The sequence below is a fragment of the Pecten maximus genome, chromosome 4 (assembly GCF_902652985.1).
Source record: "Pecten maximus chromosome 4, xPecMax1.1, whole genome shotgun sequence".
In the NCBI taxonomy this organism is placed as follows: Eukaryota; Metazoa; Mollusca; class Bivalvia; order Pectinida; family Pectinidae; genus Pecten; species Pecten maximus.
The window spans coordinates 45581606-45607876 of NC_047018.1; the positions used below are offsets into that span (position 1 = coordinate 45581606).

The 26271-nt window shown below is 37.0% G+C and overlaps 1 protein-coding gene across 1 annotated transcript in view; it reads right to left on the bottom strand.

Moving 5' to 3' along the window:
- Positions 1 to 2216: 2216 nt before the first annotated feature.
- Positions 2217 to 26271, bottom strand: part of LOC117326576 — a 36025-nt gene continuing 11970 nt past the window's right edge. Inside the window, exons 8-9 of the mRNA XM_033883335.1 lie at positions 24233 to 24550; positions 2217 to 3103 (exon numbers count right to left, since the gene is read on the bottom strand). Of these exons, the coding sequence (XP_033739226.1) occupies positions 2793 to 3103; positions 24233 to 24550 (629 nt within the window). The 3' untranslated portion in view covers positions 2217 to 2792. The remainder of the gene's footprint in view (positions 3104 to 24232; positions 24551 to 26271) is intronic.

A 26271-nucleotide genomic window follows, 5' to 3' on the forward strand; every position in this document is an offset into this window, starting at 1 on the left:
ATCATACTTAACATGTCGAGGTTTTGAATATCAAATTGTGAAAATTTAAAAATAAAAAAAATATAAAAAAATACAAACATTCAAGAAAAATTTTCCATTAGAATATGCACATATACATACATATATATATATCATATATATATATATCATAAAAATACAATCAAAATGTCTTATACAATAAATGTATATAAATGTATACATACATTCCAGATAAATTTTCCATTAGAATATTCACACTATAGATATAAATATATATCATAAACATACCATCAAAATGTCTAATACAATAAAAGTATATTTCACGATTGCATTGTTGTTATGCCTAATTTGCGCTTAAAATTGCTACTCCGAGGCCAATTGTTCAACCTTTTAGTTTAATTTATATATATATCAAGGCCGATTACATTGCTATCGCACAGATTTTGCTTCGCAAATTTGTTAGAATTGCAAAACCCCGGGCCTTATTTACTATTTGTATTCGGTTTTGTGATCCATTTCACAGGTTCTAATTGCAATCTGACATGAAAATGTTTACATGTTTGCACAGAGCAAAGGTCATAGGATATCAGACCGTTTATAGAAGTCCAGGCCTCAAAGACTGTGTAGTCTGAATGTCACTCGTTTACCTCCTCATAATCACGATTTATCATAAGCTTCTTCGTTTTTTTCCAGGCTGTCAAAGACAAAGATAATAGTCGAACAAATTGTTGTTCTAACATTATTCACTAAATTTTACGTCTTGTGAATAGTAAACTTCAAAGTGTGACGTCACACAAATTTAAAATCCTGCTTAATAACACATGCGAGATCCTACTTGATAGGTAAGAAGGTGTATGTTTCTTTAAGTTAAAAAAAAATAGCAAACACGTTATGCATGTGACCACTCTTGACATTTTGTATTACTCAGTGGGATATATCGACTGAGACGAATATTATACTTCCGAATGGTTGAACACCGGGTCATTACATCATGGAATTCCTTGTCCAGCTATGTTGCCATATATTTTTTACCGAATTTGCTAGTATAGAAACAAAGTCTTCTAGTGACGCGAGCTTTGTGACGAAGTTTCCAAGCCGTCGTTATGCGCGTGTGCAGCAAGTAATATAAGGCGTAATAAGATGTTTTGTTATATTCTGGATTTTGGATTATCCCATTATATAGCGGGGTAGTTACATTTTTTTCAAAATATCTATATTGATGTTTTATATATATTTCGATGTCTTATGTAGAAATATATAGAAACATTAATTGTAGTATGTCATACAGACCGCATATCAAACGAATACATCAATGATTGATGATGAACCGAAATATCTATATAGCATCTTTCACATTTTTCAAATATAACTTTTCTGGAACAGGCTAGAACCATAGGATATGCTATCAAAATATACAGTGCCTGACTGCAAGTCTAAGGCTGGTAGGTTAATTCTTCTATTGGTACCGGAGATGAAATTCTTAAGAGAAAACGACATTAAAATTGAATTAATTTTGAAATGTTAATTTTAATATCTTGATAAGCTTTGAATTTAAAGTGATGGCTTTTGGTTAATAGCCGAGTATAGATATCGTGCTACTCAGAAATATAAAAAAGAATAAGATATATAATAAAGATCAGGGGGAGATAATTCAATGTTATCTCCTCCACCCCCTAATTTCTGGACTTTTTGTAAAAAAAAAATGAAGGAAAAAAAAGGCCTGGCGAGAAAAAAATCAGGATTAGAGCCATAAGTTAGATAAAAGAGTCGTACAGGACACGGAACTGGGCTAGTGACAACAAAACAACCAGATATATCACCAAACACTGAACTGGGTTAGTGACAACAGAGCAACCAAACATATCAACGAATACCGAATCGGGGTAGTGACAACAGAACATCCAGACACACACCCACAAATTCTTGAATTCAATATGACAATTATGGTTGATAACAAAAGTTTAGGGTCTGATATAACCCCGAATAAAAAAAAAAAGTTGGGTCCTTCAGCTCAAATTTTCTCCAGGGTAGCCATTTTGAAAATGGGTGAATTTCGCAGTAAAAATTCTCAAAAATCTTAAATGTTTACCTGTTAATTATTATTACCTGAACTTTTGGGAAAAAATCAATCGGACTTAATAAAATAATATCAACATTTCCTATTGATTGTTACCTATCAGGCTACATATCTATTTTCTCGCTTCATAACATACTGACCAATCAGTGGCTGCCAGACATTTTATCCTTGGCTCAACTTTCTATACACAAGTGCTTTTTCAAAAATCTATTTATTTTTTCAATTGGTTTGTTGTTCCCTATAAACCATATATAACCCAGCCACCGCATAATAATAACACATAGAACAGGTTCATGAGTCAGCGATAATGATAAAAGGTACAAATACATATTTCACATTTACATTTCTGTGTCATTATACTATACAATAATAAAATCAAACTAAAAGCAAGATTGTTTAGATTGTTTCCGATGAGACGATAAAGAAAAAACATAATTCGAGATACGATTTGTACTCGCTTTTTCGTGATTTCTTTTTTATATCGCGGATACATTTTGTTTCCTTTTGTTTGTTTATTTTTTTTTTCGCTTTTGATTTTTTTCCAGCACATCACACAATATTTTAATATTCCATTTGTGAATAAATATCAATGGGTCTTGATTAACTGATTTAAGCTTCCGTTAGTGAGATGGGTATTATTTATAACTGATTTGTGCTTTTTTCAGTATTTCAGAGAATAATTTCATTCTGAAAGTATATATCATGTGTAATAGTTGTATACTGATTCAATCACAAGTCAGTTGATCCTCCGAACTTTCCTTGACAAGTGTTGTGCAATTGTATACCAGTCAATGTCACACATTTCCATTGCTGTCAACAGCCTGCCTATTGTTGCCTGCTGCTGGAATGTGTTTTTCCAGCACCGAAGAAGGGCATCCATCATTTCCTGGAAGTTGTTCGGTCGGTCGTGTACGTGTTGCTCTATAACTGGCGGTGACAGCCCGAGCTCAAGACACAGGTTGAAGTACGTCTCACCAATGTGTCTCACTATTTCTGTTATCTCATCATCAGAAGGGACTCTGATCCAGACCTCATTGGGAACACTATCTGTGATAACGAAAAAGATATTTTGCATATGTTAACATTCTGTTCTAATGTACTGATGTCAGCGACTAATTGTTCGCTTAATATTGTATTTTTGTTTGTACTATTAAGCTCACATTGTCCAGAAAACATGATACAGACACGTGTACGTTCGCTGTTCCGTCTTAAACGCAAACGGTACGGAAGTGCTACGGAAGTGCTACGGTAATACTACGGAAGTGTTACGGAAATGGTACGGTAATGCTACGGAAGTGCTACGACAATGCTGGGGTAATGCTACGGAAATGCTACGGTTGATGCTCACAAATAATCGACCGTTTCTGAATAAATTGTCTGGTTCTTATAAAAAGCGGATCCTACACGACGCGAACACGTAGAAACGACAGTGAAATGGTGTCTGATGGAGTGAATGTTGTATCGGGAATTGGAAGAACGTTTTATCAAACCGTACTACTATAGAAAACCTCAGTATGCGAAAATTTGTACAACTTTTAGAAACCGGAAATATTATGGTCATATAAGGATCTTTCAAATTTAGGAAAAAAATATTATTCTCGGCAACAAATGACGATAGCATTTAATTTCAAAATAAAATCACTCTCTACACTAGCACTGCTGTTGCGTATGTGTTGTCTCTGTGTGTCTGAACTTTATTTTTTTTTTTTTTATGTATTTATCTATATTTTCACTGCATTTATTCACTGTATTTGTACTGATAAACCGTTTAAGTAATACACTAATTGAATTGAAAAACTTGTTTCAATGTGTTAATTGAGGTACAGGTAAACATATCAAGAATTCTGAACACAGATTGGACAGGCTTTGAATAGACCCCCTATAAGGCTAATTGTAAAAATGAGAAACTGACCAGGTGTTGTGATGACTTACACACCTGAGCCTGATGACTCCTAATCAATTGTATATCCATATATATACATGTATATAGTATATAAGAAATTGAAATCTGTTGCGAAGATGTATGTATAAAAAATAACAAAAAACAGGCATTGTCTCAAGGCCTTTCTGCCCTCTCAGGCTTCTTCAGGCGGACTGAACTTTTGTTTATTTGTACGTTGCTTAGAAATGTATGATGACATCAATTGTGATGACGTTAACAATAGCGTGACGTAATAAACAAGGTCGGAACAGATGGAATAAGCAGCATGTATGTCTGTAACTATGTAACACAAAAGAAAACAAAAGAATCTATTGTTTAAATTCAATAGACCTATTGTTCGATTTCTATAGGCTATTGTTATAGACAATACATCAAAGGGAATCTATTGTTATTGATTTAATTGTCTATTGTTATCGATTTGAATAGGGGTATGGAATTTTTGTTGGGGGGACGCACAGGTGTTAGAGGTCATTGACCGAGAAAACAAATGCGGTCAGTAGGGAAAAACCTGGCGTTTCAAAAATAGACCATGTATCTGGGCTGAATTTAGCGTGTGACCCCTAGGGAAAAAACCTACTTTTTCTACTTGATTGAAATAGAACTGTGGATGGAAATACTTAATACTCATAACGACCTTTGGGTTTGAATTCAAATAAAAAAAAAAAAAAAAACGTTCACCAATCAGCTTATGTTGATGTTATTACTATGGCACTATGCACGATATTATAAGCTAGCATGTGTCCATTATAAAATTATTTGTATAAAACGTTGTACACATCATTGCATCTTTGTCAAGAAAGAACACGGTTCCTAAATTTCACCTTAGACTTTGCATTGACGGATTTAGCAACACTCCATTTTATGTGTTTTCACTGAACATTTTTATTCATCACAAATTACTGCTGAAATCATTCGAGTTCATCATTTACTGTTGACGATAAGAAAAAAAACAAATCAAGAAAATATCAAGGTACGTGTTTTTTTTTATTATCCTTCTGTTTACAGGTAAAGTTAATAGTGTTTTTTTACAGCAAATACATGAGTTGTTTCAGTTCCTTTTCAACTTCACAGAGCTTTCTTTCCTCATTATGCTTTTTTCCTTCATCAATGACTCCTTTTTTACTCAACAGGTCTTCTTTCCTGTTAAGTAGAATCTTCATACAAAAAAACCCAAAACAAAATGAACTTTTAAGTAACTTGGAAACATATTGGTTATACGCTGAATACACGATGAATATACATATTTGTTATGTGCGGCTTTCATGTCTGCTATAGTAATTTATACTTTTTGTAATTTATTCTCATGTAATATTCAAGTCATTGTGATTCAGAAATAAATATTACACGTGTGTTGACTAACGTATACCTGACATGAGTGCGAGCATACATGTAATATATTTAAGCATCGAATACACACATACATATATGAGGTCTTTTAAAAGTGCTGTTTTTTAGACTGCGTCAATGTGGTGATCTAAAACACTTGTTCATTGCGCACCATATGTATCATACCTCATCGATATTATTATTCATCAAACGTTTTACTTACTTTTGGTATGTCTCTGGTGATTCATCGTGATTCGAGATTACTATTATATCACCATCTTTAGGTGTAGACGCTACTATTTCTATTTGGACAATGCTGTCATCCTACGTAATAGAATCACTAAAAATGAAAATAAAATCAAGACATAACATATTGAATTTTGAAATGAGATCAATGTTAAATAGTGTAACATATATTGTTTCCTTTTCATTTCTGTTTGCTAAAAATGTTTAAATGATGGAAAAAAACAATAAAAATACTTACTTAAAAAACTTTTCGAATGGGTCAGTACTTCTGTTAAAGTTTCTTGATTTCTCCAAGTCCCCAAAGTCCCTCATGACATTGATTAATTGTGTGTCCGTTATTTGGCTGTGAGACGCCATTTTTTCTTAAAGACTGGAGCAACAGGAAGAGGGGTTTCTAATTTTATTATCGTCACAAGTTAGTTGATAGAATTATGTTGAACCAATCATTTTGCCAGTTTTTAGAGGAAAGCAAGATTATTCGTTCATCGGAAAACGTTTAGGTAAAGTCAAAGGCTTTTTTTTCGATAGGTGTCCAATACATTATTTAAATAAGAAGTTGTAGGTTCTTGCAGAGGTACTTATACTACTATCAGGACCAATGTATTTATCAACTAAGGCTGTGTGTACAGAGAACGACAATGACCTGGTATTTTATCCAGAGCTGGACTTGGGCAGTACGTAATTATTACAGAGCAAGCAAATATAGCATCACAATGAGGTAAGCAAAGGTCTAAGGTCACCTCAACCCTTCAAGGCTTATAAACAAATGGAGTTGTAAAACTCTGAAAACAGATCTGTTTTCATTAAGATTTTAATTGGAGAAGACAGCTTCAACGGGAAGGCAGGATGTATCAATTGTATCTCACTTCCCACCGAGCACTGATGTAAATAGAAAAATGTCACTTATATCACGCACACAACCTATGGTCAACACGAAACAATAAACAGAGATATCAGCTTAATTTTTCCGTTGATTAGTGAGGACATTCACACAACTAAATAAATACATGATAATATGATGTATAGGGAAGGATCATGTCACTCTAATTTGGGGAGGGGGTCAAAATGACCCGTATATTATCAGTCCATGACGTACCTTTACCAAAAAGGACAATCACTGAAAGAAGAGCACATACATATTACTGATAGTGTCAACCGGAAAACTTTAACGAGCAAATTTCCCACTTTTTTTCAATCGGTCCAAAATGTTCAGTGGAATAGTTAGTGCAGTCAACAACATTCATTATTAAGAAACAAATGCACATAGAATGACTGTTAAGCTCACTTGACTTCACCATTCAAGTTCAGTTAATTAAAGGTCGTATAAAAGAAAACGTACAGAGAATTCCATCAAGCTAACCTGACTTTGCGAATCAAGTACAGAGATTTAAAGGTCCTTCTGACCGGTTAAGTATCACTGTCTGGAGAGTGTAAGGCATTTCATTCACAACAATTTTGTAAACGTTCGTCACACACGCTCGTACACATGTGTAAGGTATGCGTCCTAAGACCTCAATGAGATCCTAAGAGTTTTGCCCCTTTGAGTAGAATTTTGAAGGAAAACATTTATTTATTTTCAGATGACTAGCAAATTCATCTGCTCCTGGTGTGCCTTTCATACTTTTGTTGACTATGAAGACTACAGGGAGCACAAGAACACTCATTTTAATATTGATTTTATGAATGGGGTGCAAAGGAAATATGTGTGTTCCTTTTGCCCATGGGGAAATTTCATGGACTATGATGAATACTGCCTCCATGACAGATCGCACATAGATATTAGTGCCCTAAGCTGTATAGAACAGCCATCTCCTAAACGGAGACGATTTTTCCTAGAGCATGCAGTCAACAGTTGTCAGTCACCAGTGCCGGGATCCAGTCACATTCAGTCACCAGTGCCTGGACCCAGACACATTCAGTCACCAGTGCCTGGACCCAGTCACATTCAGTCACCATTGCCGGGATCCAGTCACATTCAGTCACCCGTGTCGAGACAGGTGTTACAGAGGGGAGGGGAAGATGACAAATTAAGATATGATATCATTAAGATTAGAGAGAAAACATTTAAAAATTATGTTAAAGACGTCCATTATGAAGTAAGATTTAAGAAAAGTAAAGATGGGGAAAAATTATCAGATATGTACGAAAAATTAGAGACTATGTTTGTTGACGTTATTGCTAGAGCTACCGAAGGTCTTCAAGGGTCAGACCTGGGAAGGCTTTTAATCCATCACAATGGATTGGTCAATCCCATTGTGGTGCCTCTTAGACCTCTCGATAGACTCAATGGTCGTGACGTCATAGAACAGGTCGAAAAAGTTCTCAATAGTCATGAAGAACTTTCGTTAAATGAGAGTTTCTGGTCAGATGTAGGTACCATGGAACTACCCAAGGGAGAGAGGGGTAACCCATAACATCTCTTTCGGGAGATAACAGTTCTATTAAACGGAAACGTTCTATAATATAAATTATCAGTACTGACAATTCTTGTTTGTCAAGAGCGATCATCATGGCATTCCTTAGCGCAAATAAAGTTGAAACTGAAGAATGGCAAAAACTGACCCAATATGATAATGATCCCAGAATATCTCTAGAGGAGTTGATTTTAAAATATAAAACCTGTCCTTTATGGTATTTCAAGCAAATGAAAAGTCCACACCAATGCAAAAATAAACTGGATTTACTTAATTTTATGGCTTTTGATAAACACAAGACATGCTGCGAACAAAGGACAACTTACTCTGAACGACATACAAGTATTTGAATAGTATTTTAATGTAGATGTTTTGGTTGTTTCTGCTTCCATGGGGAACCAATTCTATAAGGTACCTCATGAAGACAGTCAGAAGCAAAGGATATACATTTACTTTGTAAATGATTGTCATTTCCATGCCATTTCGCCATTTCGAATATTCAAGGCTTTTTTGGAAAATCCAAGTTTTGCGAAAATTATCTGAAAGCTTACCAAACTAAACACCAATGTGCAATAAGCTGCATTGTGTGCGTGTCAAAGGGTTGCCCCGATGATGATCAAGACAAAATTGGTTTTGTCAGCTGTCGTGGGTGTCATATGACATGCAATTCACCTGCATGCCTTCATCGTCATCTCGAAAAGCAAAAAAGGAAAAATAATTCGGAATCAATGTCGAATTGTGATTTATATTGGAAATGTACAATTTGTACACGTAATGAACACATTGAAACGGAAACCGGAACAGCATAGGTGTGGTGAATATCTGTGTAAGGGGTGTAACGAGTACGTAGATTCCAATCATATCTGCTATGTTAGAGCATTAGACTCATGTAAAGAAAGGTCTAGATACATTTTTTTTCGATTTCGAATGCAGCCAATCAGACGACATCATAACATGTAAGCGTGGTTACTCTTTTCTACGTGACCCCGACTTTAAGTATGTAGTGACGACAAAGACCCTTGTCAAGCTTGTTTGCGCTGCTCGAATTGTAACCAGAGCTACTGTAGTAAAAACCAACATACACCAAACTTGGTGATCGCCCACACTATATGTGAACTTTGTATTGACAATTATGACATAAGACCTAATACTAAATGTAAAGGATGTGGAACAAGGTGTCTGAAATGTAGTGCCTATAATAGAAATGAAAAATGATTTGAAATGAATCCTTGTGAAGGGACGTGTGGTTTCAGGGAAATCATATTTAGAGGCAGTGAGACTAGTGCAGAGTTTTTGCAAATGGCTTTTCAGCGAAAGTCACAAAAAAATTACAGTCATGGCTTATAATATGAAGGGGTGTGATGGGTATTTCTTATTGGAATACCCGATAGATAATTCCTTACGACCAGAGAATATCATTTATGCGGGTTCGAAAATAATGTCCATGACTATAGGAAGAGGGCTTAACATAAGGGTCCTTGATTCTGTCAACTTTCTACCAATGAAATTGTCATAATTACCCGACGCTTTCACGTTAACAGAGTTGACCAAAGGTTATTTTCCTCATTTCTTTAACAAGGAGGTAAATCAAAATTACTGTGGTGTCTACCCTGACGCACATTATTATGGGTGCAATTCCATGTCAGTTGAAGAACGTGAAAAATTCATGAAATGGCACAAAGAAAAAACGGAAAATGGTCATATATTTGATTTTAAGAAAGAGATAGTAGAGTATTGTCGTAGCGATGTCGACATATTACGAAAGGCGTGTTTGACATTTAGGAACATTCTGTTAGACATTACGGGGTCTGGGACGGAAGGGGAGACTTTAGAAGAATCGGGTCACAGTGGTGGAGTAGATCCCTTTAATGACATCATTATTGCTGGCGTCTGCTCAAGAGTATACCGAACAAAGTTCTTAAAAGAGACATGGGAGGTTAAATTAAGAAAGGACAAGGACGTTACAGAATGGTTACCGGCCACGAAACAGGACGGAGAGATGAAAGTGTATATAAAAGACAAGTCGACTGACCAGATGCTATTACAAAAAGGCGACTTTATTATAGAAGAGTCGAGATTTGTGAGTTCTCCCCTTGCACAGATACCTGCATGTGGTTACGTTAAACGCAACAATTTCAGCATGGATTCGATTCGCTTGTTAGAGTGGTGCATGGAACATGGACGTAGAATAGGTCACCCCAAACACATTCGTCATGCCCTCAATGGAGGTGAAGTGATAATTTCAGGCTCAGGTTATCGTGCAGATGGGTACACGGGTTCTATTGACGACAATAATAGGGTTCAACCTGGGGGTACTGTTTACGAATATTTAGGATGTTTCTGGCATGGTTGTACAACCTGTTTTCCTAAAAACAGACACAAAATCAAATTAGAAAGAACGAAGCAGTCACTGAGTGAATTGTTCGTTCTAACTAAAAAGAAAGAGAAGTACATAAAATCTCAGGGTTTGAACTATGTCTGCATATGGGAACACGACTTCAAAGAAATGCTCAAAAGCCACGAGCATATCAGACGGTTTGTCGATAATCTCGATTTAGAGGAGAAACTCGACCCCCGAGACTCTTTTTTAGGGGGTAGGACGAACGCTACGAAATTGCATTACAAAGTGAAAGAAGGAGAAAAAATGCATTACCTAGATTTTACCTCATTATATCCCTATGTAAAGAAATATGGCAAATACCCTCTAAAACATCCTATCATCATTACAAAGGATTTCAAGTCCATTGATAACTACTTTGGCATAGCCAAAGTTAGAATATTGAATATTGCCCCCTAGACAGTTGTATCATCCCGTACTCCCACAAAAAATCAATGGCAAATTGACATTTGCTCTTTGTCGTACTTGTGCAGGGAAACAAAGTAATTATCAGGGACCTTGTCGTTGTGACGACAAAGCGAGGGCCCATATCGGTACTGGTGTACAGTTGAATTGATAAAAGCCGTGGAAATGGGTTACACAATTTTGAAAATGTATGAGGTCTACCATTTCGAAGAGACAATTCAGTACGATCCTATCAGGGGGGGGGGGGGGGGGGGCGGTTGATTTGGAGACTACATCAATTTATTTTTAAAGATTAAGCAGGAATCCAGTGATTGGCCAGCTTGGGTAAAAAGTGAAGACGACGCTACTATTTATATAGAGCAGTACTTTCAACGAGAAGGCATTCGCCTGAACGTTGATACAATACGTAAAAATAAGGCACTGAGGTCTTTAGCTAAATTACTTTTAAACTCATTTTGGGGTAAATTTGGCCAGAGACTAAACATGCCTCAAACTTCTTTTTTCCACGAATTCGAGGCAGACAAATTCTTTCGTTGTATTTCGGAACCTGGGAAGATTCTGAAAGACTTTCACATCGTCACCGACAACACAAGTGACATGGGAAAACGATGAAAATTTTGTTCGTGAAAGTTCCCAGACCAATATATTTGTCGCAACGATGACAACATGTTGGGCACGACTCAAACTGTACGGGGTATTAGAAATTTTAGGGGAGAGGGTATGATATTACGATACAGATAGTGTAATATTTATAAGTCGACCAGGTGACCTGGACCTTGGTCTTGACATTGGTGACTATCTTGGTCAGTTAACAAGCGAACTCGATGGCAATGATCATATTGTTCATTTTGTCTCCGGATGACCTAAACAATACACATACAAGACGGCAAAGGGGAAACAGACATGTAAAATTTGTGGCTTTATACTAAATTATACAAATTCACTACAACTTAACTTTGAATCCCTGCTGAAATTGATTGTGCCTCCTTCTGAAGAAGATACACCTTGTTCAATTTCTGTAGTAAACCCTCATAAAATAACGAGGGAAAAAAGGAAACGAAAAATATATTCGACCGTGGAAAAAAACCGCTATAAAATCGTTTATAGTAAGCGCGTGGTCTGTTGGGACACTTTTGACACTTTACCCTACGGATATTGAGAACAAAGATATATGAGATGATGGTTAAGGCATGGCTGTGATATATATTTCATGAAAGTATTGAACCTTTTTTTTTTCTTCATTTTTTTTTTATGACAGGTTTTTGTATCACCATTTTTTAACTTTTTTTGTTCTTAGATTGGTTTTGTGATGACGAAACGTTTGCATTTTTGATCATTCGTAAGAAATATCAAACGCCTCTGTAACACGTGTGTAACGTTTTATAAATTAAGCTTCTTTATTTTATATTAGCAACGTTAGTACTGTTTATGAGTTTATTATTTGTTTTGCAAGTTGTTTCATATTTTCTTCACGTAACATTTTTATTGAACCTTATGAAACAAATGTCGTTCGTGACTCGTTTTTGTTACAGAAAACAAATCATTTTTGATTCGTGAACAAAACATTAAGCACTTGTAAGTGTGATGAATCATTTTTAAAAATAACCTTCTTTATTTTATATATGTATCATATCAAAATTGGTATAACTCTAAATGTCATGACTCGATTTTTCGACAATGGTTTATTACTTTTTCGTTCGTGTGAAGTTTTTGTATAACTCAACGTAGTATTATTTGCATTGACATGTTTTTATGTGTGTTTTCGTAACAGTAAAACCAGTGAATCCAGTAATTCCAATGTGTGTATGATATCTATGACAATGGCCTGTTACCATACTCTCCTTGTATTTTTTTGTTAGAGAGTATAAATATATACTAAGTCAATATATGAAACTTAAAAAGATATAAAACATACATTTGTACATATTTTATTTTCAATGTATATACAATTGTGATTATTAAAATTCAATCCATTTTATGCCTGTCTTTTTAGTTTTCTTTGACGCTAATTCACCCGGTGGAGCACCGTTTGTACGTCTTTTGACTAAATATCCATGACCAAGTTGAATTTGAGAGGTGTCGTCCGATAGGAGTGGTTTACGGTCTTTGTTAACAATGAATGAAATTGGCGTATGTAGTTCTCTCAGTCCACTGTAAAATTGTTTATATCCACGGGGACTCGGAGTTGTGCGGATGGTCACGGCGTTCCTAATGTGATCCGTGATGTGTGAATCTTCTATTTTGTCTCCTTTGTATATCAATTCACCTCGAGAATTCCATTTTAAAATGTTATTGCCGTGGAAATACCTTTCTTTGTTTAACGCCTGTCTGGTACAATAATTGTAGATAACAGGCGTGCGCTCTCATTGAACAACTCATTTTGACTGACAGATTTATTATATATGTTTGATATTTATCATTTTGGTAAATAAACGATGGTACCCTGATTGGGTAGTATGCGCGTGCGCAATCGGTATTTATTTTCGGACGAAGGACAGAAATCTACTAGTAAATAACTATAGGGGGAAATACTCTTCGCTTTGTCATATGTCTGTTTAAAGAAACTACTTTTCCCTGGAAATACCTCACATCCAGATGTTACTATTTGACGACCCTCTCTGACGTTTCTAAATAACAGTACGTATTGACAATTTAGCGATATGGTTCTGGCATACTTTCCGGGCATGTATAGATTTTGTGTGAGAAACATCACCGCCACCCGTCTGTAGTGAGCCCTTACACAAAATAAGTGTAGAGAGTCCTCGTTTTCATCATGTCGTCCAAAACGAGAACGGTATGGTCACTTCCCTGACTCCATTCATGTATCTCTTCCCTGGAAGGCAGTCCTTGGTGTAAAATTAGACCTGGTATATCCTTTTCCATCTGTTCTAGTAACGGCTGATATTCCCTGTGTGCAAACACTATTTGTGTAGGGTTTTCTTCCAACATGCCCGAAGCTTGTTTTAAAATATCGAAGGTCAGATAAGTCTTTCCGGACATCGTAGCCCCGGATATCAGTATAGTTGTTGGGGATTTAAAGGGTAATAGGGATCTCGTTTCCCACCAGTGCGTGTCTAAAGACATGATGTATCCTTCTCATAAATCGAACTTTAACTGAGTAATCTACACAAATCTCATCATCTTATATAGAAAACAACATACACAAATGATTTGACTACACACTATTTTATTTACACACATTTGAAGTTATGGACTACATATTCATATACATATGTGTCTGACGACGAATTACATTGTTTCAACATATGTACAATATCCAACATCGATGCATTTTTACATTTCATCAAGATATAAAACAAAACGTGATATCCACAGGTTACTGACGATTTACTTTGAACTCTAACGTTATTGTACAAACAGGAAGTTGAATTTTTCTTTAAGAAATGGTCAAAGTGTTCACTGTAATGTCCCGGCAGTTTTCCTAGACTGTCATTGAATTCTGCATGCGTAGGACTCTGAAGCTAGAACACCACCCAGTGTGTTCCTGGTAGGTGAGCGGGATCCGTGTTACAGACGATGATAGACGGATACGTGACGTCACGAGATAAAGTGTCACTCGAACAAACCCTGTGATTGACGGAGAGTTTCATTTCCGTTAGGGCGCACCTAAGCTGTTCCGTGTTCATACCTGGGTGTATTTTATGTCTCTGGACTGGTCGATTTCTATGAGAGCTGGAAATTCTGCATCAGCTACACAATTTAGAATCTCTGCGGTGTTGCTCGCAAACTTCACCTCGAGTCTGACACTGCCCTGTCTGACCAGGTTTATATATTCTTCCTCAAGTCCACTAGGTGTTAGAGTGAAACCATAAACCGTAAATCCTTGATTAATGTTTTCTCTAGTGATCGTAAGTCCCGAATCATCATTCCATTTCTCTGCGACTTCGAACAGGTTGACGAAAGGAGTGACGTAATTTCTGTTGTCGCCAATTGCAACGTCCATTTTGATAGGACGAGCGGGTATGCTTTCTCCATTGACGTAAAGACCGATTTCCTGTGCACAGTTCAGGAACTTGAACGGATTTGTAGTATAATCTCCATTCATGGCCGTCTGCTTAACGAAAGCAAAATACACTTTTGTAGGTAGATTGTTTGACCAAACGTTCTGCCAGATGAACGATCCCGATCCCGAAGGACACGTGTTCATCTTTACCTCCGTTCTCGTTAGAGGATACTTGGCCGTGACGTCCTTGAGTATTTCGGCATGATTGATGAGAACACCACTGTCTACCCTGACCATGCAAGCTTTGAAGGACACATCCAGTATTTCAAACTTGTACGCTGGACTGGCTTCTCCTCTCATCACCACAAAAGGAGCTCTGTTACGAAATAGTTTTAGATGTAAATCGACTCCGTTAACGAGGTACTTGTCCAATCTAAATATATCTTCGTACAACGGTCCCTCAATGTCAAATACCCGAATTTTCTGAGTGAAGTCGTATCTGTATATCAAACCAACGTTTGATCCTGTAGCAGCATCGGGATCATCTATGTCGTAACCGTCCTGGTAGTACAGTTGAGATTGAAGTTGGGACTGTGTCACGTCCTCTCCACTGGATAACAGAACCTTAAGATAGGCCTTCCATGGGTAATTACTGGTGTTGAGCGACACCAATTTTCCATTCATGTAGGTATCTATTTGGGACCATATGCTCTGTAATGGTAAGTTGATAATGCCGTTTTTTTCCTGTGAAGCGAGTGCACTGCCGTCAGTCTTGAATATTCTCCCTTTGAAGTAAAGTCTTGATCTCCGTAAATCCATGTACTCGCTACCCTGACCTGGTACAGATATTTCTATAGGTGCATCATCAGAACTAAATGAGGATACGGGTCTGCATTCAGAAAAATATATCTTTTCTATGGCAACTTGGTTAGGTGGAACCGTGAAAAGAGATAGCTCAGCAGGCTGTGCTATGTTTTTAAGTTTGTCACTCAAAAAAGCCATGGTTTTTTTTCACTGTTATAATTTGTTGAATATGTGTTTGCCCTCTTGTTCCACTTTACTCTTTCCTACACGTTTCCTCTTTTTCACGGGTGGCTGTCGTTTGGACGTTGTCACTCCTCGAAAAGCTCTCTTTGAACTGACAGACGTGACGTTTTTGTTGCGGTTTATATTTTTTCCTACAGGCACGTTAGGGGTGTCCTATCTAATGGCCTCTCTCATTTCTGATTTGGCTCTCTCTTCTACTGCGGCAGTGGGCGAGACCTGTTGACCGTTTTGTTTTCATTTTCGGGTGTCACGTGAGGGTTCACGGGTATCATGTACGGTTTCTTACTGTACATCCCAGCTATTCCTCGACCAAACTGACGTCCTCGGTAACGCCATGGTTCGAATTGTCCACTCATCATGTTTTGATAAAATTATTTCCATATCCTAGGGTCCGATACGTACGTAGATCCAATCATTTCGTCACTAATGAAACTGATTCTGTCTGAGGAGTAGTGTCAACGTCACGGTACCTGTGATGAATATGGCAGAGTGACCGTGGTCGTCCTTTATATACAGATGAACGTCACTAACATGACCGATTCTGAGAGGTACTTCGTAAGGAGCTTGGAACACCTTATTACCCTCGTTCTCCATGTATACTCTCCTAAGTAGGGGTAATTCCCTCTCTCGGACAATGGTGTCGTCACACAAATTAGAGTACACAAATAGTTCTGTATCGTTGACTGACAATGACTTTGAATGCTCTATTGTTATTTCCGTTAGACCTACCGACCAGTAACCACTTAATGTCAGCAGTCGTGGTAAGTGAACCCTGAAATCATAAGGTACGTTAGCTGTATGTGTCAACAGACTGTCCGTAGACTTGAGTACCATTCGTATGCTCATCTTGAATTGTAATGCTATTTTTTTTTAACGTGGTGAGGGCTTTTATGGACATTTTAAATGTTGAAATGACACGCCGAAACCATGTTGTCTTCCTTATCATCAAGTTATATCTGTTCCATGTTTCGAATCGAGTTATTGATGTGACCAGTTATACGTTGTAAATAATTCCACTGTCGAACGTTCAAAGCAATACCCCTAATGGATGCTTTACCGCTGATGAATTGTCTAAGATCAATTATTACACGTCTTTGGTACTGACACACAGACAGATAATAGCCGTCTGGTAACTCATACTGTCGGATGTAACTACACAGCGTGGCATTTACTATAGGTGATGTAGAAACTTCACTTCACAGTTCGTGGTATTTGTTACGATGTTTATACAGTCGGACTCGTTTGCTTTTCCATATTCTCCTGCCAATCTTCCGGTAACTACCAGTGATGTCGTTGTCAGGGTAACCAAAGTAAATACTCCAACCCATTTGATGACTTTTATGTGTAGATTGTACCTTTCGTACACGGAATTCAAACTGGATATGACACTTGATGATGTGTTCATACTTGTGTCTGGTAATAAACCGTTGTCAAACGAATTGGTTCTGGAGATCATTACTCTTCTTCCTTTCTTCTCTGAATGAAGATAAACCGAGTATCAGATAATATTTGTATGACTCTACAATCAATCCCATTGGTCAAAAAGTTATCTACTGTCCTAAGTAAATAGTTGTATCGTTGAGAGATTGTATTACTCACTTCTATACCGATTGCAAATCGGTCTTTTTTATCCACGAATTGAATTTTTTGGGCCAATGTAACCAGGACACCAGAACTTCCGGTCCACCCTTAGACTTCCTTTCCTGTAATATCTTGTCAATTTTCCATACGGTTTCTTCTCCTTTCGTTACTTTCTGAAGTTCCTCTTGATAAAAAGTTCCAGATACCGGTTCGTCCATGAAATCCTTGATTTTATAGATAGGTAAATCTTGTCTTTTAAATCTACCTGACACTTTAAACACCTCTCTTGTCCATTTTTGCTGGTATTCTCGCAAAAACGTGTGTTTTAAATGGGTTATCCTCATATTGTCATTTATTAAGAGTTTGTAGATAGCTTTTTTTCTCTTTCTTTTCGATTTCGTCTTTTTTTCTTTTGATATTTCAGGCTTCAATTTTGTCTTCATTCTCACTAAGTAAGCGTTTAACCTGATTTCGTCTTCATTGTTTTTATTTACCTCTGCAGGGGTTATACCGCCAAGGGGTATATACGGTGTGTTGTTGATACTATCGGTTATGTCTTATAATCGATCGATGTATCTGTAAGAGTTATTAAATGTAAACATTCTAAACATCCTAGTCTTTTATCCGCCGCTTAGCGTAATTGGCCTTAGTCGATGTGTTTTCTGTGAAAATGACGTGCACATTTATAGACCTAAGATAATCCTGAACAAGGACTGTTTTGAAAGCTTTGTCAAATCTTGCCAGTGAAGGTTGTCTCCCCTTAGCAAAAACAGTCTTCAAGCCATTTACCATTTCTTCTGCCGTTTTTCGTTTTAATGGCACCGTGAACAAGAATCGTGAAAAGATGTCCTGTAGGACTAAAATGTGATGAATACCGTCATTGTGTTTTGATAGGTTGCTGACATCCATTAAGTCACCGTCCCATTGACTGTCCAGTCCATTCACTATAACACGTCTCTTTTTAAACTTTCTTTTTACATGTCTTTGTAAAGTGTATGCATCTTGTCCAGATAAAAACTCTCTGATACGTGTCAGACCGATCTTAAACTTCCCATCTTTTTTAACGACCTGATATAATTTGTATGGACCGCTAAATGACCCTGCATGCTTTGGTTCAGACCAAATACTCTCCAAGTACTGTTGCTCCTCTGATGACAACATTGTAAATGATTGATTGCTCATAACAAATCTACTTATGATAAAAAAAAACAAATGCATTCAAATGACATCCAAACTATTTTTATTTCCTCTTAAAAATTACTGCATGGTCATGAATTGGACAAGAGGGTATCCACCATGAGCATTTACAATTAAGCATTAACTACAAATGTACAAAAACAATGTCACTTTCATGAATTTGATATCTATTAAAAATACTGTTCATTTCTCCACATTCGTTCCATCAATACATAGTTCCGTTAGGATTACAATTGCTGCATTGGAGCATCCCTATTGAAGTGAATCTGAATGGATTGATCTGAATCAATCAGATTATGATGGTCGTCTACCAATTCACAGAATCTAACGTTATCAAGTTCGGCTCCTATTAAATCTTTTAAAATGAGCATACCGTCCTTGACTTTCTCCCACTGTCGAAATGTCAATGTTATTCCCTTGCGAGTGGGTTTGATGCTTTCTTCATTTTCTGGTAGAAACCATCGTCTGATATCTACGTCTGGGTATCCCTGTTTTACACTGACGAAGTAATTGGCTCCAAGGTGAAGGTGTAAGTCTGTGTCCCTGTTGTCGTCGTACCCCTTGATGGCATCATCCCCGTCGTCGGCATACCAGGTCATAAGTTTCATCCATTTCTCTAAGTCTAGGGCAATTCCTTATTTTGTAGGATACGTGGAGTTATTCTGTCCTTTCTCATAGACTCTAATATGAACCCAATGCCTGCCTTGAAAATGATTGGCAACAACATAATGGCTGTTTCCAATATCTAACTGACAAATGTCCTTTCCGGACACTCTGCTACTCGATTCTGTCTGTTTGACGGAGAAGTCATTGTTATGGTGTGTCTTGTCCACCATTCTAGGACTCTCTTTATCTATCTTGACTTTTTTGACAGGAGATTCGGTGATGTACAGCACTTCTGCATCTGCATCGAAACTTTCTCTGGCATTTTCGTCGATGAACAATTTCTTTCTCAACGTTTTAGCTGGTTCTGTATCAAGTATTCTGCGTCGTGGGTGATGCCTTTTCTTCAACAACGGTGCAAGCACTAGAACTGGTGAGGATTGAGTTCCGGACATTTTTTTTTCATTTCTACTGGAGCTGGTAGTATATTTCGTAGAGCCTGTTGAGGTTTCAGTGATCTTCTGACAAACTAATGTCTTGTATGCTGTTTTGGAGAGTTTATATAGGCACAAAGTGACGTAGGAGTTTTTTCTGTACATTTCCACGGAACATTTTACAAGTTATTTTGATCTCTGGTATCTATTTATAATTGTCTGTTACCATCCGATAATTCTATTTATAATTTTCATTCTGTCTCTTTCATCCATATCTCAGCAGTCATTATGTTTTTACCCGAGCAATCGCCAACACCACACACACAAGGTTTTGATGCATATTCAATGTGGTCAAACACGATCAATGTCTTCTTCACATAGTCTGTTTGGTACCAGTGACTGTTAATAAGGTTCACCAAATGTTTTCCCAACACTTCCTGATCGTCATATTTGTGTGATTGGTCACATATCTCCACATAAGCAAGATACATGACGTTAATGTTACCAGGAAATGAACAATATTTCATGGGTAGTGCTATGTTCCTGTTCAATGTCCCCGTCCAGTGTTGTAAGACGTTTCCTGTGATCGGTTATCAGACATGTTATTTCCTTCCTCACACGCTATTTCTGTCCCAGTGACCACATTCTCGGTCAATGACCTCGAACACCTGTGCCCCCCGCCCCCAACACCACAAATTCAATAGACCATACTTATCGCTAACAATACCTTTACAAATCGATAACAATTGACATTTAAATCAATAACAATATATTCCCTTTGATGTATTGTCTATAACAATAGCCTATAGAAATCGAACAATAGGTCTATTGAATTTAAACAATAGATTCTTTTGTTTTCTTTTGTGTTACATTGTTACAGACATACATGCTGCTGGAATACTGCACATTCAATAAACTTATTCTGCATTTAAGTTTGGTTTTAGCATTTTGATAAACATTTTTTCTTTTACTGTCGACGCGGGTTTACCTCGAAAGGCAAACGTGCATTACTACCCAGACAGACGGAGAAAGTTCCTTTGATCACGACAGCCGGTTATTGAATGGGTGAATGGGAGAATAGTACGCGCGAGGCGATTGGACAAGTCTTGCTTCATAAGCCCCGCCTCCACAAACAATGTTACAAATTGTAGTTGACTTTGACATGACCTTGCTTCCGATTTTACAAACATACAATAACTTGCTAATTTGGAAGTTTACAATGCTTTACTTTACCAAAATTTACACATAACCACAATTTGAGAACAACTTTGAAAGTACCATGTCGGGAATGTTAGTCAAGGAATTAACCACTGAAAATTCCGTGTATTCGTACGAAAGTCTTGAGTAATTTTAAGATATACATTCGTACTATATATACATGTATATAATGTGTTATATTTCATTAATATTGTCCAGGCCAATAGATATTATATTGTATTTAGGAGAGGGCGTCAATAAGTTGACATAACTTGTGCCTTATCCTTTTGTTCACTTAATTGACAATAAAATATGTTTAAACCTTTAAACCTAAAGTCTTGAGTTTTTTTTTCATTCCGTCCCTAATCATTTTAAATATAAATTCTGCGGGGTTGAGTTCCGGTGAATATGGTGGCAAAAATATCAGTTCAACTCCGTGCTTAGCCAGCATGTTTCGGAGGACCGCCTCCCCAAAACGTTGGTGGTGAAAACCACAGTTGTCCATAATGACACAATCTCCGGGGAGAAACACTGGATTTCCCACCGAATTTGTTTGCTCCAATGCTTCGCCAAAAAAATTAATCATTATATTAGCGTTGGATGGTCCGTCAATGACATTAAAATAATCAACACCAAAGAAACCAGAGCATAAATTGACGGTGTATGTAGCGTTACTTGCATATTTTTGAACTTCGACTGCAGGTTCCCCGACAAAGGCATGTCCTCGACGACGATGACCTGCTGTACGAATAACGGACGCCTCATCAAAGAAATGCAATTGATGCGCTTTGTAAATCAAAACAGTTGACAGGAAGTTGTCAAGTTTTGTTTGATACTGGGCAGTTGTTGTTTCAGCCGGAATGATGCTGAGTAACTTGTAACTCATTCCCAACTCGTTTTTCAGAGCATCCTGTATCGTACGTACGCTGGGCACGTTATCTGCCGTACACACATTTTCCTGTAATAATTTTACGTGAATTTCCTTTGCGTAAATCGAAGGCTTACTTGTTTTCTTGTATTCTATGAATTTTAAAACTTCATCAGTTATTTTTGTTCGAGGTTTGGTTGTATGATAGGATTTTTCCACACTGCCCTTAGACACAAAACTACCGACTATTCCGTGACAAGTTGATAATGCCAGACCGGTTTTCCTACTTATTTCTGGAAATGAGGAACCGCCAGCATATAATCCTATCACCTTACTCCTGAGTTCGTCCGATGTCCTCACTCCTTGTTCTCTCTCCATATTACATGTCACGTTTATAGCAAATACGTGTACCAACTTCACAGTCGAGTGTCACCTCGGCCAATACACGTGTAATCGAGCGTGACGTCTGACCTTGACCGATTAACTGTTCGTGTCAAGAGACTTGCCCATGGCCCAATATATTATGGTGTTTTTTTTTATTGAAATGATTATGGCATGCTCAAGTAGATATCTCTTCGGTCTCAGGTATTTGAGAGTTGCCAAACTTGTGACTGTCCGCATGAACAGCTCATCTTTGTAAGTAAGGAGTCCAGGGTCGATACTTTCTATAAAATCATCCATTTCTAGCCGAATAGACGATCATAGATGTAGATCTGTCAAGTTACATGCGCGGGAAAACTGACACTCAGATGATGGAGGAAATGGGCGTGCTTACAAATGGGTCAACCAATGAAAACAGGCGACACTACACATGAATAATTTAACTGCTTCATGACTCGCTCTCATGTGTATTAGATGTACCGGTAACTAGGCCATCCACATATCGATGTAGTAATGCACGTTTGCCTTTCGAGGTAATCCTGCGCCGACAGTAACTCTCTTGTAACTACATCGTCACTATTTAACTTGTAGATAGGTAAAACATAAAAATCATTCCCAGAGAACACTGGTGAATATGTTTGCTTACCTTTAAAAATCACAAGTCATCATCTTTAATTTGCTGCCTATGTACATTCATACGCAATCTTAATTCGCACCCAGTTTGGCCAACATCAAATTCAACACATGCTTTGCACATTAAATTGAAAATAATACTTTTAGAATTTCTTGTAATATTAGATTTTATTTCTATTTTTGAGTCATTTATAAAAGTATAGGTTTCACACACAATAAGAATCTTGCATGTACCACATCTGGGTTTCATACACTTTTGTACACCACTGTCAGCATGCAAGGTGTTCAATTGCAAAAGACAAGCTAAGAATTTGAACAAAAGTTCAGTCCGCCTGAAAAAGCCTGAGAGGGCAGAAAGGCCTTGCGGCAAAGTCTGTTTTTTGTTATTATATATATATATATATATATCACATATGTTATATATATGTATCTGATTATATCAATTTGTTATCAATTCTGTGATTAGACATTTGGGTTTTAAAATTGAAATAAATAATGAATAACTCCATAGATCACGACGACATTCTCATTAAAGTTGGACGTTTTATGAAGCAGTCTATAGCCTAACCTGTAGGCAGAGACATATATATATATGTCTCTGCTGTAGGTCATGACTATCTCTTATTGTTCTACCTTTCACACCTAGTATCACTTGGTCCACACAAGTTTACCTGTGTACAACATACTCTGTTGTTTGTATCATTGCTGACAATTAAGTCTAACTACCCTAGTTTACCTGTGTGATACTGTCTGGACCATTTGTACCCTATACATATAGCCTGACGAGTGCATATTACATGTAACTGTTTTAAAGGTTAGACTATAGCACAGTAAAAGTGATATTGTTTATTTGAGACGATCTTCATCTTGGTTTCCATCGTAATGCGTCGACTACTAGGATCCGCCATTTTTTTTATCACACTAAGATCGATGGACCATGTGACTTGACCTGTTTTTTGTGAAATTGTTATTTTTTCTATACAAAGATACAGACAGATGTATAGCCGTATCTATTTAATTCACACCTCTTTATCAAATTATTTGCTGTCGCTACACTTCTTTTTTGACGTTCGGTAAGTATATTTAACTAAATGTCGTTTCGTTAAAAATACACTCCGCAAAATTTGCCACCGAACGGTTATGAGACGGTCTGCGAGTGAAAATAGGTGAGTGGACGCAAACGGTGCGGAAGTGCTACGGAAATGGTACGGTGATGCTACGGTAATGCTACGGAAATGCTACGGAAGTGCTACGGTAATGCTACGGTAATGGTACGCTTAAATCGGAACTGCGAACGAACACGGGTCTGTAGTTTTATTATAATCAGAGGGTGACTTTATTTAATACAGGATTGGGAATAGAATGAATAATACGTTAATTACTGGAATGTTATTGCTGCATTCAAAACGTGTGGATCATACTATATTTTAATCTCTCTCTCTCTCTCTCTCTCTCTCTCTCTCTCTCTCTCTCTCTCTCTCTCTCTCTCTCTCTCTCTCTCTCACACACACACACACACACACACACACAAAAGTCTAACCTTGACACGATGACCCCTCGTTTGCTTCTATTACTTCCGACATGCGGTCAGATGCCAATTCAGCTTCATCCATAGCCTTTTTGATGTCATGGAAGGTCCCATTATGGTATTCGCTAGTCCATTTTAGAAACATCTTCGTGATTATCGTTTTTCCCGCTAACATTTGTGACTTTTCCTTGATAGTTTGGAGTTCTGCTTCAGAAATCCCAAGGGATACAAACATTCTATAGGAAGACAGTGTAACCAGACTTGACAGGCGACCAAGTTCCCGGGGAGTTGGCCTTCGATTTGGAATGCATTTGTCCACCAAGGTCGTTCCTGTTTTATGGAAAATTAATTTGATTATACCTAACATTTTCTATTGTATACTTATACACTGGTTTTCAGATGATTAAATAATACAGAATTTATTCTGTAACACTGAGGCCATCACTAAAGAACATATATGACAAATCGACACATTTACATTTAGAAAAGTACCACGATTACATTTATAAACTAACATCCAAATCAAAAGATCAATCTAAAAATAATGCTAAGAGACTATGTACATATTAACAATGCAACGGATGTCGATAGAGGTCTGAATCATTAATTTCATTGATTTCACTGGATATTTTTTGCCAATGCAGAAAGGTATCATCATTGGATAGCATTACTTTTTCATTTTCTAATTTCCATACAATCAGCTTGATAGCATCAATCAGAGAACACCAGTAAGATATTATCAATCAGAGAACACCGACAAGATAGAATCAATCAGAGAACACCAGTAAGATAGAATCAATCAGAGAACAACAGTAAGATATTATCAATCAGAGAACACCAGTAAGATATTATCAATCAGAGAACACCAGTAAGATAGTTTCAATCAGAGAACACCGACAAGATAGAATCAATCAGAGAACACCAGTAAGATAATATCAATCAGAAAACACCAGTAAGATATTATCAATCAGAGAACACCAGTAAGAAACCATCAATCAGAGAACACCAGTAAGATAGCATCAATCAGAGAACACCAGTAAGATAGCATCAATCATTGAACACCAGTAAGATAGCATCAACCAGAGAACACCATTAAGATAGCATCAATCAGAGAACACCATTAAGATAGCATTAATCAGAGAACACCGGTAAGATATTATCAATCAGAGAACACCAGTAAGATAGCATCAATCATTGAACACCAGTAAGATAATATCAATAAGATAACACCAGTAAGATATTATCAATCAGATGACACCAGTAAGATAATATCAATCACAGAACACCAGTAAGATAGCATCAATCAGGGATCACAAGTAAGATATTATCAATCAGAGAACACCAGTAAGATAATATCAATCACAGAACATCATTAAGATAGCATCAATCAGAGAACACCAGTAAGATAATATCAATCAGAGAACAGCAGTAAGATAGCATCAACCAGAGAACACCAGTAAAATATTATCAATCAGAGAACACCAGTAAGATAATATCAATCACAGAACACCATTAAGATAGCATCAATCAGAGAACACCAGTTAGATATTATCAATCAGAGAACACCAGTAAGATAATATCAATCACAGAATACCAGTAAGATAATATCAATCACAGAACACCATTAAGATAGCATCAATCAGAGAACACCAGTAAGATATTATCAATCAGAGAACACCAGTAACATAATATCAATCACAGAACACCAGTAAGATATTATCAATCAGAGAACACAAGTAAGATATTATCAATCAGAGAACACCAGTAAGATAATATCAAATACAGAACACCATTAAGATAGCATCAATCAGAGAACACCAGTAAGATAGCATCAATCAGAGAACACCAGTAAGATAATATCAATCAGAGAACACCAGTAAGATATTATCAATCAGAGAACATCGACAAGATAGAATCAATCAGAGAACACCAGTAAGATATTATCAATCAGAGAACACCAGTAAGATATTATCAATCAGAGAACACCAGTAAGGTAGCAGCAATCAGAGAACACCAGTAAGATATTATCAATCAGAGAACACCAGTAAGAT